The following is a 14,730-nucleotide window of genomic DNA, read 5'->3' as shown; positions in this document are numbered from 1 at the left end:
TACCTCCTTTGACAGTATCACAGTATCAGCTTAAAGCACTTGTTGCTGCTGAGTTTGCATCTTTTACTGTGAAGTACAGCCAGACTTTTGACCGCTTCGCCTTGGACATTTTTAATCTGTAGCTCTGCTCTAACTGAACGTACGTACCTGGCCCCGCCTACTATCCTGGGAAACGTAAAATGATTGGCTAGAAGTGTATCACAGCTCAGGAAAAAAAAAGCACCGAAATAAAGCACCGAAATGTGCGCTGCTTTTCGGTCTGGTTACTACCGTTTATGTCAGAACCGACACCGGTACCCATCCCTATATATATATCTATATCTATATATCTATATATAGATCCATATATATCTATCTATATATCTCTATATCTATATATCTATATATAGATCCATATATATCTATATATCTCTATCTCTATATCTATCTCTATATCTATATCTCTATATATGGATCTATCTTTATATCTCTATATATAAATAAATAAAAAGTGGCATTAGCATTACAATTTAATTTGGTTATCTTTGCAGGCTTCTTTTCTGAGTTCAATTTGTATAAGAATTGAGTATACTGAAGACTTTGTCATGATACTGTCCACTCATATCAGTGTATCTGCACCTTTACATTATGAAAAGGGTACAGGTTAGTTCAGTATGCATGAATGAAGAAAGACATTTCATGTACTGAAAGTGCCATGCTGTTGTAACAGGGAATGACATTACAAGATATTTAATTAATGTGCTGACTTGTCTGCCAAAGTAAACTTCACCAAGCTTCTGTTGCACAGTGACATAAATAATTGTGTGAATTGTAACAAACTGCCTAGAGTGTAGAATTAAGTGGGACAGTTAGATAAATACTGAATACAGGATACGTATCACTAATAGTTTGGGGTTCATTATGCTTGGTAATGAAAATGATTGAGATTAGATACTTGTTTGCAACAGTATCTATATGAAAGTGCCCTCTTTGACTCCTGCAGTTGACACACAGCTTCACACAGCACTTGCAGATAGACAGTCACATAACCACTCCCCTCACTACTGGCTGAAGCAGTTGACATGAATTTTGAGAGGTCATCAAAGCTCCTACTTTAGAAACACTGAAGGATTAAACAGTTGTCACAAATGTTAACTTGCCTGGAGCATACGTAAATGTCAGACGCTTAATTATCGTCAATTACCCAATAGCCACTGACCTAGCCTCAGGGGGGTCATAAGCTAGTAGACTATGCAACTATGCATCCCATAACTGGGATGGTTGCATCAGGAAGTGTATCTGGTATAAAACCTTTGACAAATCAAAGGTACTTTCAGAACAGCCTTTGTCAAACAGCCACATAAGCTTCTTGTTAAGTCATCATTAAGGTAACAACTAGCAGCTATGCTCATCCATAACGTTATAATTAACAGTGTTAATTTAACAGCACAGAACAAATATTCGTGTCATGCATAGGTTGAAGCTGAGAAGCCTACCAGGAAGGAACTAGACAGAAATTGTTGCAGCCTACCTTTCTATTTGATCAGCAATAAAGGTTTGGTGCAACGCAACCAGCAACAGCACTACCTCAGACAAGCTAAAATGTTGGTGTCTGTTTGGGTTTTTTTTTTTGGCACTATGTAAGGTAATCTTAAAATATCCCATTTACACACCTTATAGGTTTTTTGTTTTTTCCAAATGGTATTGAGTATTTTCCTGGGTACTGATATCAAGCTTGAGATTCTAGTATCATGGCAATCCTAATGCGTGAAGAACACAGATTTATTCCTAGATGCAGTCATCAAGACAACATTACAAAGAATACAAACAAACTCAACAAGCAGATCCCAGGGTAATAAGCTAACGTTTATGCTTTTAAACTACGAGTAATAGCTTTCATTATAAATCCATTATAAATTGTGCCTGACATTAAACTGCTACTTGAGACCTTTTATTCAGTAGCCCATCATGGAGTCAGAGCAGACACCAAGCTGCTTAATCACACTGAAGGTTTTGTGAGCCACTGTCTGGGGATTTCATTGTGCTAGAGAGAGTAAAATGTATCACTGTCAATTGTAAAAGAAGTTGAAGGCTGCATAATGTGGTCTTACAGTGCAACTGGAAAGATGATTATGGATGATGATGACAATAGAAGCTTGTGCCTTGCTTTAGTATGCCTCTAATTAGAATTGCAAAGTTGAAAATATACGTTTTCTATCATTTTACTGTAATGTCTTTTGTGAAATATTGGGGGGGTTAACTCTAAGAGAAATATGAAGGTGGCATTCAGGACAACCATTGGTATGCCATTGCTCTTTTGCAACCACATCAAGAAAAAATTATTAGATTTTCTATGATGATGTGCGTTATATATATCCTTAAACTCAGCTCTGAGAATCATATTAACTATAAAATAGCCCCTTTGAAGAAGATACGTCTCAGAAGTTTTTTGCATTTATATCATTTCACGAGCACAATGTCTGCAGTGTTTTATAATGGGATCAGCAGCAGCTTTGAGGTTAGAGAGGCAGCTCTCTGACCGTAAAGTTGCAGGATCAGGCCAGGCCTCAAGAATAGTTGGCTGGACCGAGGTCCTACATGCTGGCCTAGCAATCATGTGAATATTTTATTTATTAGCCATATAATATCATATTACATAATGCAGGTAAGTGTATGGTGTCAGTACTGACTTGTACATGAGCACGATAGAAAATAAGATGAAGAGTTTAACTGGAAAGATGCTGGTTTGGGCTTGATGGAAATGGTCTCTGCAAGTGTGTTTATGCTAACTAGAGTCACAACAGGCTGTACGGACAGAGTAACATCCAGTGTTGAGCAGAATGCAGTTTGGAATGGAATAATGTAAGACTGTATTTCTGTACCACAGCTGACACTCGAGAGCAAGAGTCTGAAAAACATTTGAAAACACTTTTGTCTTTAACAATATGGTAATGAATTTATCCGCATTTCTTTGAGCTTGTCACAAAACAAAACAGATGCAAACACATTCTTGACTATTAATTATTCACAATTGTTTTATCTAGAAAAATATAAAAACATTCATACATTTAGCTTCTCAAATTGTTATTTTATATCACTGTAAATCAAATGGCCCACACATACATGAAAAACTTAAAGCTTTTTGCTAGGCCTTTCCACTATATTTTGAATAATAAATAACTGTTTAACACAGACAATATAAAATATTCTTACATTTATGTGTAAGAACATTGCAGTATAAGCATTGTTTTATTCCTACAACTCATTAAGGAGTAACTTAGTCTGAACTCTAACCTAATTTTGCTGATTACCTTTAAATCCACACGAGGAACAAAATATTTTTGAATTAGTTTGCCTTACTTAACGTCTGATAAATTTGTCACCACTATGTTTTGACAACATTTCTGAAAACCTCAAAGAAAATCTGCTTGGGGCATACACACAGGATCAGTAAATTCTGTTTGGACTGAGCTTTGAGTGGCCAGCCAGCCGTTCTCAGCCAAAGCTGGTAGCAGCCAGAGAAAAAGTCCCAAATGCCAGCAATGTTAGTACAAGCAGTAGAAGCATAGTCCAGAAAATGGGAGTACAAATAGGTTTAAATCTTTGATTTCCAATTACTAACTTAGATACCTCAAATGTTGATAAGTTTTAAGAAAATAAAGAGTGGAGTTGTTACAAACAGGAGGTGGAAATCAAAGATTGCATGCACTGTGTGTCTGTGGATCTGCGATTGAAAAGTGATTTATGAGCGAGGAAAGCAACAATGTGATGAAACAGCTCATCAGCCCCACAGATCATCAGCACTTGCATGTGAACTTTACTTCATTAAGTTTAAAAGAATTCATAAGTTCCAAGCTGAAGACCTTAAGGAGAAAAAGTGCAAAATGGCTTATTCTTGCACACTTTTGTGACTATGTTCATTTTAACAAAGATGATGAACACTTTCAAGCATAAGCATAAGTAAACAGACAAATAGCCAGACAGACATTTAGAAAAAACATGCATGTTGTTGTTCATGTTTGCATGTGTCACCTGCTCAAAGCCTAACCTCTGAATTGTCGAATCATGTTCTGGTGCTTTTCCAGGGCATCCTCCAAGATTTTCTCTGCAGGATCCATTTTCCAGCGCCATTCAGTGCCGACAGGGTTGGTATGATGTCTGTTAGTGGAGCACAAACATGAATAAATAGGAACTAACAGCAGTCAAGATGTAACTGCTTCAGCAAGCACCAACCAAATGTAGCAATACAGCAAACTAAATATTAATCAAAGAGCAACCACTGTAGCCTTAGAGATGGTATTACCTTCTTTGGAGACATGCTTCTGGAGCATAAAAGGGAAAATGAACACTGCTTGTGGCTACAAATGGAATAAATGGCCTAAACAAACTGTAAATATGGGCTCCAAACCAGCTTCAGTACAAACAAAGGACATTACACCTCATCGGTGGTATTACTCCATGGTAATTCTGATTTAGAAAGTCCAAGACTATTAGACCGTTTGTTCAACACAAACATCACTTAAAAAGTTAAAGACATATTTCACTAGAATAAAAGGAGCATTTAACGAGGTGCCAAATGCTAAGACTCAAGTTATTTACTCACAGATTGAAAGTGAATTATGTGGGCGTGTGTATTATCACCCTATAAAAACATATTAAGTGAAAGAATGCATGCTCTCCCTTTGGGTGTTAATAACACGTTCCAACTATCCAAGTGTGATGTCTATGTGCAACACCAAATCCTGGGGCATCACAAATTTCTGTCAGATAAGTATGCACACTCTAACGTGACATATACTGATGGCGTCCATGAAAATCTTGATCCACCTGTTGCCACAAAGAGGTGGATGGTGGGGGCAGCAAGGAACAAAGCAACTGTGCCCCGAAATTGCTTATTTCCTGTCATCCCACATAGCTGTAGTAAGGGAGACGGGCAGATCTGTGTTGACAGGGCAGCAGTTCACCACAGCACATTCTGACAGCGACCTTTCAGTGCTCAACACAGTCGCCTTTTCAAATGGAACTTGAAGTTGGTAAAAGGCCCAATCTCTCACTAATGCCATGATGAATCAGTGTCCACATTTAGGCCTTGCAGCTATGCAGACCATTATCCATCTGCACATAAAACATGAACTTCTATGGAACAGCGAGATCATCAACAGTGACTGGACTAAACCCTAAATGGGTTTGGTTTAAAAAAAACAAAAAACCCTACAAGTTAGTAACCAAACAGGCTAAAACTAGTTAATATATAGCAAAATAAAAACACTCCTAAAAACAGGAAAACACATGTTGGAGTTATACCTTATATACAGTTGTGTAGCAATGGACAGTTAAAGTGATGGGAATAGGGCTGTTCGATGTAACGATATATATCGGATGACGATATAAAAACGTCTATCGTTTCATTTTACGCTATTGTTTGTTTCGTGGTGTCGCAAAATAAACTGTTTACGGCAATATTTTTTCATCGTTTTGATGGTCACTGTATATTAATTTCTTAAAGTTCTCTCTTTCTCTTACATTTAATATAACCACACTACAGACGGACAAGCGCCGTTTTTAATGCGTTGTCGTTAGCAACAACGACGGTAACAGCATCGCGTGTCCGCTTGTTTATGTTCCACATAAACCTTTCACAATAAAGCTCAAGATCCTGTTGAGACTTTTCAAAATAATCGCGTGAAAGAGCAGATTATTTACAGATGAGAATTAAAAAAAGAGCCGCCAGGTGCTAAAAAAATAAACCTTAGACTCAAACGTTAGAACAGGCTTTTCCCCGCAGCACGCCGTGTAATAAATACTCACAAAGAAAACGGCGGCCTTTACAACTTATGTCTAAAAATGTATAGTTTCATGCATCGGTTAAAACACTCGACTCCAGCTACATGACGCGCAGCTGGAAACACTTCACGCAAGTGGAGCTGCCCGAGATTCACAGAATTTACAGAAAATGTTATATTTTTGTGATTCATATGGTTATCGGGACGATAAAATTCTTATATCGGGATATGAGATTTTGGTCATATTGCACAGCCCTAGATGGGAAGCATAAAGCCTGTACCCAGAAGGACTAGCATCTTAATTAAATCACAGTATAAATAAGACATGTACTCTACTAGGGTATTAATATTGATAGGCTGAAAGATTAACTTTTATTTGGATCACTTAAGATTCTCCTTAATGATGTCAAACTAAAAGAGAAGAAGTTGAGAAGCACATACCTCCAGCAGAAGACACACTTGTTAGCACATGCGAGGCTGGGGGTAGTCTCCATGCACCGGTGGGACTCAATACCGTAGAAAGTGTGCTTGTAACAACCTCCCCTTCCTCTCAACATAGACTAAAATAAATAAATGAATTACAATTCATGCATTCAGTTTGTCAAAGCTGTAATAGAAATTTGAGATAATTTAAAGGAAGTGTTTTAACGGTTTATTTAAAAGGGTTGATTTCGTTACCTTAGTCCATCGACAAAGCTTCACTCCTGAGTGACTCCCAATCAGTTTATATCCTTCACAAAAAGGTAAAAACACAACATGTTATAAATACGGCATCAAATCAGTGAAACACTTCACAATGCAGAACTGCACAAGTCAAATTAAGCTGAAAGAAACATGGACAATATACTTTTTATAGCTTTACTTCAGTAAAGCCTTTCAACATTCACAAAGTCTGATTTTTTAATGGCCCCATGCTAACAGCCACTGAACATCTCCAGCAAAGTGTCTACTGGCAGCTTGAAGCCATGTCATTGGGAGAAAGGAGAGAATGTTTCAGATTCCCTTTTTGCACAAAAAGGTCTGTGAGGAAAGTGTTTCAAATGCCCCTGAGGTGGGCCTCTCTATCCCTTTTAACACCATGGCCTCAAACCACTATGAACAGCCGGATGTGGATTTCTCCTCATTCTCCCTCATTAAAAAAAAATTGAAAAGAAAAAAATCCGTCCCGCTCTATAATATCTGTCAGATGGAATCCTTTTATCCTCATGACTTGACGCATTCATGAAATCCCAGGAAAAAACACAAACAAACAAAAAAACGTGATAGATTAAAGAAGAAGGGCTGCCTTTCCTTTTCAAAATCATTTAAAATAGCTTTCTAGTAAGTACAGCAGTACAAAGCCACACAAAGAATGTAGGCAGCAAGTTTAAAAAACAAAGCCTCCTATTTTGGAAGCTTGTGTGTGTTGTAGCTGCTATTAAAACCTTCATGAAATATCTAAAACACAAAAACACAGCAGGACATCTGTACCGGGGTGTGTTTGTGCTCGAACTGCTCCCACAGATCTCAGGTTTGATGCAAGATTAGTCAAATACAAAATGTTCCTCATCAAGGCTGTTTGTGGGTATATTTGCAGGAAAGGCTGAATGAATGAAATACACTTTTTTGATTTTTACACTTCAATGTAACAGCTTACCACTGAATCATCTTTTCACAAGTAACAAAAAAAACTGAGTGCAGGTCTACAAGACTCTGGACAACACAGTACTGAATCGGACCTGCTATTAGTGACTTTAACAAGAACAATGATTATCTTTGTGTTTGTGTGTCTCCATGCACTGTATATAAAAGATGGACATGTCTTCTGAATATGAAAAATGAAGTGATGCCATGTGTGCAGCGTCTCTCAGTTCTTCCGGTGAGAGCCTCCCCTCGCCATCATGTCAGGTTTAAAACACAAGATGACGACAATGAATATGCTCAATTCACATTAGACTTCACAAACCAACAGTTGATGTCACTGAGAATGTGTCCGTCTTTTTAATACACTCTATGATAACTGCACCATTTCAGAGAAACAGCATCAGAGAATATGAAAATTATAAAAACAGTTTACACTCATGTGATACTCTGTCTTTCACTCTTGAGCTGCTTGAGGGGAATGAAAGGAGCAGGGAGACAATGGCCTAACTGGTCTTCCACCAAGTAATGAAAGAGACGACTGCCAATTTACATATTAGAGTGACAATTTAAGCACAAAGATACCACAGATATCACCCCCACAACAGGTTTCACACTCTTGACTTTGTGCTTTTCTTGTCTGAACCAAACAGGAAAGCTTTACCTGGTGTGTGGCACAAAGAAGAAGCCAAACTCTGTGTGTTGCACACTACCGGAACTGACTGAAAGTGACATTGGTAAGCTACTTTAATAATTAATAATAATTTACTAATTAACCTCTACCTTCTAGTTATGACTTTCCCTGTCACTATTTTCTTGAAATAGGTTTCTCTTGAACCTCGCTGATGGAAAACTATTTTGCACACTGTGCAGCACTGTGTTAAAACTTTTTTGGACAATGCACAAGAGCAGTATGTGACACTGGCATCCAATCCATGCCAGGAAAAGACTATACAGGAAACATATCCTTCCAAGGCTGAAAACCATGAAGACAATGCCAAAACTTTCATCCTTCCTTCTAAATAAAACAAACTGCCCTCCAGGACTAATTGTTGCCAACATAAACACCACGAAATAGGTCAACATTTGGTCAAATGAAGTGAAGTCCTGTGTTCAGTGTCCTATTTATAGAGTGTTGTGTAAGCTAACTGTGGGGGGTATTGGCTGAAAATGACTGCTGGCTTGTGTTTTAATAGTGGGATAGTAGAAGAGTAGAATAGTAAAATCCAGACCTAATGAGTAAAAAAAAAAAAAAAAATCAGCACATGGTGCACAGTGGAAAAAAATAGCAACAATATAAATAGTGATGGATTCACAGACCTTTTAAACAGAATATTTTGATGTTATTTCTACTAGATAATGTTAAACCTTAATACAACAGTCCAATTTTCAAATAGCCTCAGTTAAAACAGACACTAGTTATACATTCATATTATTATTTAGACATTAAGTTAACATTAGATTAACATTTTAAGCTAATCTTTAGTCCTGAACTTACTATCTTAAACAAGCAAGAACTGAAATGCACTGCACCCACCCACAGTTTCCATGTTGAACCTTTAAATAACAGCTCATCAGCAAGGTTAAAACGTAATGAAATTTCAGCAACTGATTAATCCAAATATACTCCAATGGTTTCAACTAATTTCTTCTTTCTGCATAGTACGCCAGAGCAATAAGCACTGATAGCCATTAAATACTTAATGAATTGCAAAAATACATCTTTAGCCATATGAGTTACATTAAATTGTTATGCACCACATAAATTTAAAAAAAATGGCATAACTAACAATCTATGTTTAAAGTGAAAAAAACTTTGCTGCCCTCTGTGGAAAGATGAAGGTTAAATATATGCTGAGAGCAGCTGGTGCACTCTGTCTGTAATGAGATTTCTTTGGTTTACAATGCAAAGCAATGCAGCTAGATAACATGCATATATTATTCGCAGTCACAAGTGACACCCACCAGATGTTCCTTTAGAAAGCGATATATAATTTTACAAATACACCTTGAAGAACCATAAAACTACCACTGACTGAGTCAGTAAGCTATCAGTGCTGGTAACTTGGCATTTTTGGTTTCTAATTTGCTTTTGTGACTTCTCTTTTGCTAATCCTCAATTTTTTTTCTGAATCCTCTTTCCTCACCTTGCTTTGTCAGTGCTTCTCTGAGGGCAGGGGTGATCATCTCCCTTCTTTCCCCTTCGTCTTCAATCTTCTGCACTCCGTTTAATTTGGATAGCTTCACCATCTGGCCGTCTCTTTGACTCTCCTCTTTGCTCTGAGGCAGAAACAAAACTTTCAGTCTATTATGGTCTACAGCCATATAAACATTTATATCTATACTAGGTAACAAAAGGAAACAGCTGGAGAGACATTTTGCAACTAATCAGGTTAACCGGCAACAAGTCCGTAACATCACAGAGTACAAAAAGAGCATCTTAGCGAGACGGGGTTTCTCAGAAGTAAAGATGGGCACAGGTTCTGCAAAAAAGGGGATCTAGATCTGCAAAAGATGACAATGTTTATTAATATTAAATTGTGAAAACTGAATGCAATGCTGTAGATGAGCCATCATCAAAAGATTCAGAGAAAAAGACATAATTAAATGATGTCTTATTTATAGTATTTGAAAAAGTTTTTCTGTTATGTTCTGTTGTGTGTGTAAAGAACAAAGTAAAGGCCACATAAATTGAGCATTTTGTTGTAAAGATGATCACGTCAATCCAGCTATGTATATATGTATATATATTTGTTTTGACAAGCAGAATAAATACATTAAGGAATCATTTACACACTTGCAAAAAACCATAAAGACATTACAAATCCAACATTTCCTCTTCAACCTGCCTATTAATTGCATCTATCATTACAATACATATGTATGTGGTCCATATTTAGAAACTGCGAGCGAAAAATACTTTGGCGTCTTTTCATTTTCCCTGCTTTGCGAAAATTAATAAGTTGGGGTTTTTTTTGCTTTCAAATGACCATCACAGGCTGCTTAAAAAGATGGACACTGCTGCAGACATCAACTGTTGTCTAAGAAAGTTGACTTTTGAAAACATGTCCAGGATCCATTTGGAAAAGTGATGACCAACTTTTATACAGCTCTCTGTATCACAACAGCTATTTTTTTTCTTTTTGCTGCATCATCATCAACATCTTATTTCATGCCAGGATTATAATACTGCAATGCAGTGATTTTGTGTATAATGCTAAATATCTTAGATATATTCTGTGGACAAATACAACAAGATTGATTAAATCCTGCAAGAAAACTTTGCCTGGGGACAGAGAAACAGGTGTTACTTTTCAGAAAGACGTGATGGATGACCAGCCTTTAACATTAACCATGGTAAATGACAGCTTCACCCAATTACTGCACCTTTGCCACTTCTTCAGTTTGTCTATAGGGATCTATATGTCACCCTGTCAGCACACTAGGGCCCTTTAGGTGCTAATACAGTGTCAGCAAATGCTGATAAATGTTCAACACACTTGTATTCTTCAAGAATGTAGATAGTTCACAGATTCCTTTGTAGCTCACCGTATGGTACTAACCCCCGTAGAACTGTGTGAAAAATACTTGTTAACATTGCACAAACCGTTACTGCAAATCAATGAGATTCTTATAGAGTCCATTTTAATCTTTCCTCTCTTATCTCTGGAGTCAGTAGTCTTGAGAACATTTGTACTCTCTCTTACTTGCAAATTTGCAAAAACTTTGATCCCGCAGTAGCAGATTTCTTGGTTAAATGGCTCTAAATAAATGAAAATATTGCGCTATACCCAGTGGAAATTTAATTAAGTCCAGTACTCACTCCCCTTTTAACCCATATATTTGCTTCTTGCAAGTGTAAAAGGAAAGATCATGCTCTTTAAATGCTAAATGTTTTACTCATTTACACCAGTTTGTCTCTAAATATGTCTGCTGCTTGGTGCTGAGCAGGTAGAATACAGTGGGCTTCCACAGGATATAGCTAATTACTGCAGGCAAGTTTTCACCTCATGATAGTAAAACATCATTTGCATCAGGGCTAGAAATTATTGGTCAACTGCTATTTCCAATGTGGATTGTTACATGTGCTTCAGTGCACCAGCTTTTCTTTCTCAGTCATCCTGAGTAACCTGCTATCCAATTTATCTCCAGTGCTGACTGGCAGCAGAAGGCTCACCTGCACTCATATGATGCCTGAGAGTGGTTGTCAGGCTGATTCCTTCTCACGCTCCCTCACCTCCATCAGCACTTGCACTATTCCTCACATTTATTATAGGCTGAGTTGGGAATACCGGCATTCCAGATTTCAGGTTTGTTTTTTGTAGTCTAGTTTACTAGCAGTCTAGTTTGGGGAGAAGCCTGAATATGACAGTCTATTGTGTCTGATTCATGATCTTCTTTCTCTTTTGTTTGGTGTTGTTGGTGCTACCATTTCCCTTATTCGGGTCTGTTCATTGGAAGTAATTATATTCCAGTATTAAAAGCTTGTGAAACTATGTTTTGAGCATCTTTGAGCAATAGATTTAGAAATTGTAACATATTACCGTCCAACCCTCTTCAAGGCCTCGGTAGCTCCCAGCATGCACGTCCATGCCTTGGTGCTTCCCAGCCAAGTAGCTACCCCAGTATGTAACAGTAACACAAATTAACTGTTAAACTTAGAGTCTGTGAGAATTTTGCTTCTGTTCTTTGTTTTAACGTAGTTGCAATTAATGTCCTTGGGTGTGGATAAGAAATTATGAGGTCTGTTCTTTGTGAAACTCTTCAGTAAGTTTCTTGTTGCAAGCCTAGAAAATATTTTAATAACTATCTGATCAACTGGAAAAGAAACAAGACAAAGTCAACTTTTCCACAGTCTGTGAGCAGTTGGTTAAATGATAATTGCCTCAATATTAATTCTGAATATAATTTTTGCCAGAATTGAGCAGCTGCTAATCCGTTTTAGTCTCCTAAAGCCTTTGTTAAAAAACAGAGAGCAAGCTTCTCTCTAAATATACTGCCAATTTTATTTGTGAACCTATGCTTCAGGTGTTCACAGTCATCTGTGTAAAATAGCACTCTTTTAACTTAAAACTGGAAGAATGCAAGCCCTTGTAGCTATCTAGTAGCACTATTTGCTCTGTGCATTTCCTCAACAATCATAGCCCCAAATACAGAGGAGGTTTCTCACACCTGACAGCAGCAGTGGTCCCCTAGAGCTCAGTTTTGATAGTGGATGCTGTGAACAAGGAAGCCACGCTGCTTTGTCAGAATACTGTCACATTTCTTTCTTAGATGGAAAAAAGATGGTGCTTGATGATATTTTTACGCGTCATTTAGATCACTGCAAAATGTGTGGGTTGCATGTTTTACTCTGAGTGACTTAAAGCGATGATCTATTCTATTATAGGTGACGTTAAGCTATGATCTATTCCAGTAATAAAGACAGGAGTACAAAAACAACCATACACTGTAAATCAGGGCGAGCAACAGCCATCCAGTGTTTCAATCATCGTGTGAATGGGCCTCAAGTCATTCTTAAAGTTCACCAAAAATCTAAACTGGGAGTGAAAACATGTACAGCCTACAATTTAACACTCAAGATTGGATAAGACTAGTTTGCCACTCAGCCGGCCCAAATGTCCACCTTCACTTAATGCATCTGTGACTCGTACAGTTCTGATAGCATACACAGCACGTAGCCAACGGTGAAACAATCTGTCCCTATGGTGTTTTCATGCAGCCTTGAAAATTTATCTGGCCCTAGTCTCTGGATCCCACTGATTGGCTTTCAGCCTTGACACCCAGTCATGCTTGGGCCAATCTGGGCTAACAGAAATGGGACATCTCACAGCATCGTGTTGTGCACGGGAACCATGACACAACATGGTGCTGTTGCAGATGAATGATGCAATAATACTTCACTGATTGAGTAGCACATGTGAATAAGGGAAAAACATAAAAGTACGGGAGGCAAAAAAAGCCCAAACCATGAACAAGTAGAAAATAAGAAAGACAAACACTCTAAGCTGGCAAAATGAATTCAATATTTCAAAGCTTAACCTTATTATCCAAATATTTTAATATATGTGAATAAGAGAAGCTATTTGTTACCAGTGTTTGCTCCGGCTCCAAAAGAGGATTGCACACCAAGAAAATTAGTCTATAGGTGCACTACTCTCTATACTGTAAAACAATAAAATAACAGTATTTGCCATTATTTTGTGCTTATAACAAGTGTAGTCATATTGTAACAGATATGTTGATGGAACAGCATAAATTCTAAATTTCGAATATTTTTTTTTCTACATTTCTGTTTCTAAAACAGTTAGCAGACATTAAAACTTAACAAAAAAATGTGATGATTTATAAAAAATAAAAATAAAAATAAAAAATAATAACAATAATAATGATAAAAATTAAAATTAAAAAGGCCTGCAGATGAATCAAAACTCCCCTGCACCCCTAAGAGCTCAAAATTGTTGTTTTCACTATGTAATCTGCCTGAGGACTTTTAACTAGGGTGCATTTTGCACACAGGAGGTTTAATAAAGCCAGTCCAGTCCAGAATCTGAACATGTTAATTTATGCCAATCAATGTTTCTGAAAATATAGAATATACCTTAGTAGTAGTTATACTGGCATCTTATGTGTGCTTTTTTCCTTTGGCTAGTGAGCTGAAAACATAAAAACGGAGCCAAAATTGCTGCGTGCCAGCTCAGGTTAATGATGCGTTTTACACTAACTCCTAACTGGCAACAGTCCCACAACGTAAAATCGACCACTCTGGCAGAAATGGAAGACTCTTATGACAAAGTTTAGATGCCAATACTATAAACAATTGTAAAAAATCAATTTAGGACAACAATGCAAAATGAATTTTGCAGGCACTTGCTAGAATAAAAATGGAACTACAGCCAAAGACTGATATAGATTAAGGCCACAGCCAATCACAGCCTGTCCATCACTGAAGGAAAAAAACAAAACATGTATTCATGAAATGTTTAGCAGTGATCAAGTCATCCTGATTCCATCTGGGATACAAGCCACATGGACACCAGTACAGACAAATCCTTCCAGTTTCAGTTTTTATCAGTCAATAAATGCAAACTTATATTTACTCTTACTGAGCACTCAAAGCTCATTTCACACTACAAGCCAAACTTACCAATTCACACAGTGTTTTATTAGTTTCAAGAAATATTTGGTGTCTTTAAACACCTTTTACCTCCCATGCACACATTCATAGGTCAGTCGATGCATCTAAGGGGTAATGTGTGGTTTAGTATCTTGCACAGGGGCACCTACATCAACTTAATGGCAAAAAAAAGAGAAAGACAGGTTGGGCGAGGTAACCTACTTATCCAAG

At 37.4% G+C, this 14,730-nt stretch overlaps 1 protein-coding gene across 1 annotated transcript in view; it reads right to left on the bottom strand.

The window, feature by feature from the left end:
- tyw1 (tRNA-yW synthesizing protein 1 homolog (S. cerevisiae)) overlaps positions 1–14,730 on the bottom strand; it is a 55,439-nt gene that overhangs the window by 30,908 nt on the left and 9,801 nt on the right. The window contains exons 8-11 of the mRNA XM_085244155.1: positions 9,530–9,662; positions 6,441–6,493; positions 6,204–6,322; positions 4,028–4,137 (exon numbers count right to left, since the gene is read on the bottom strand). Of these exons, the coding sequence (XP_085100281.1) occupies positions 4,028–4,137; positions 6,204–6,322; positions 6,441–6,493; positions 9,530–9,662 (415 nt within the window). The remainder of the gene's footprint in view (positions 1–4,027; positions 4,138–6,203; positions 6,323–6,440; positions 6,494–9,529; positions 9,663–14,730) is intronic.

The sequence above is a fragment of the Mchenga conophoros genome, linkage group LG14 (genome assembly GCF_057382185.1).
Source record: "Mchenga conophoros isolate Kocher_MC1m ecotype Shallow Benthic linkage group LG14, M_conophoros_male_GT1.1, whole genome shotgun sequence".
NCBI lineage: Eukaryota > Metazoa > Chordata > Actinopteri > Cichliformes > Cichlidae > Mchenga > Mchenga conophoros.
The sequence above is the reverse complement of the archived record's forward strand: the minus strand, read 5'-3'. Positions and strand labels throughout refer to the sequence as shown.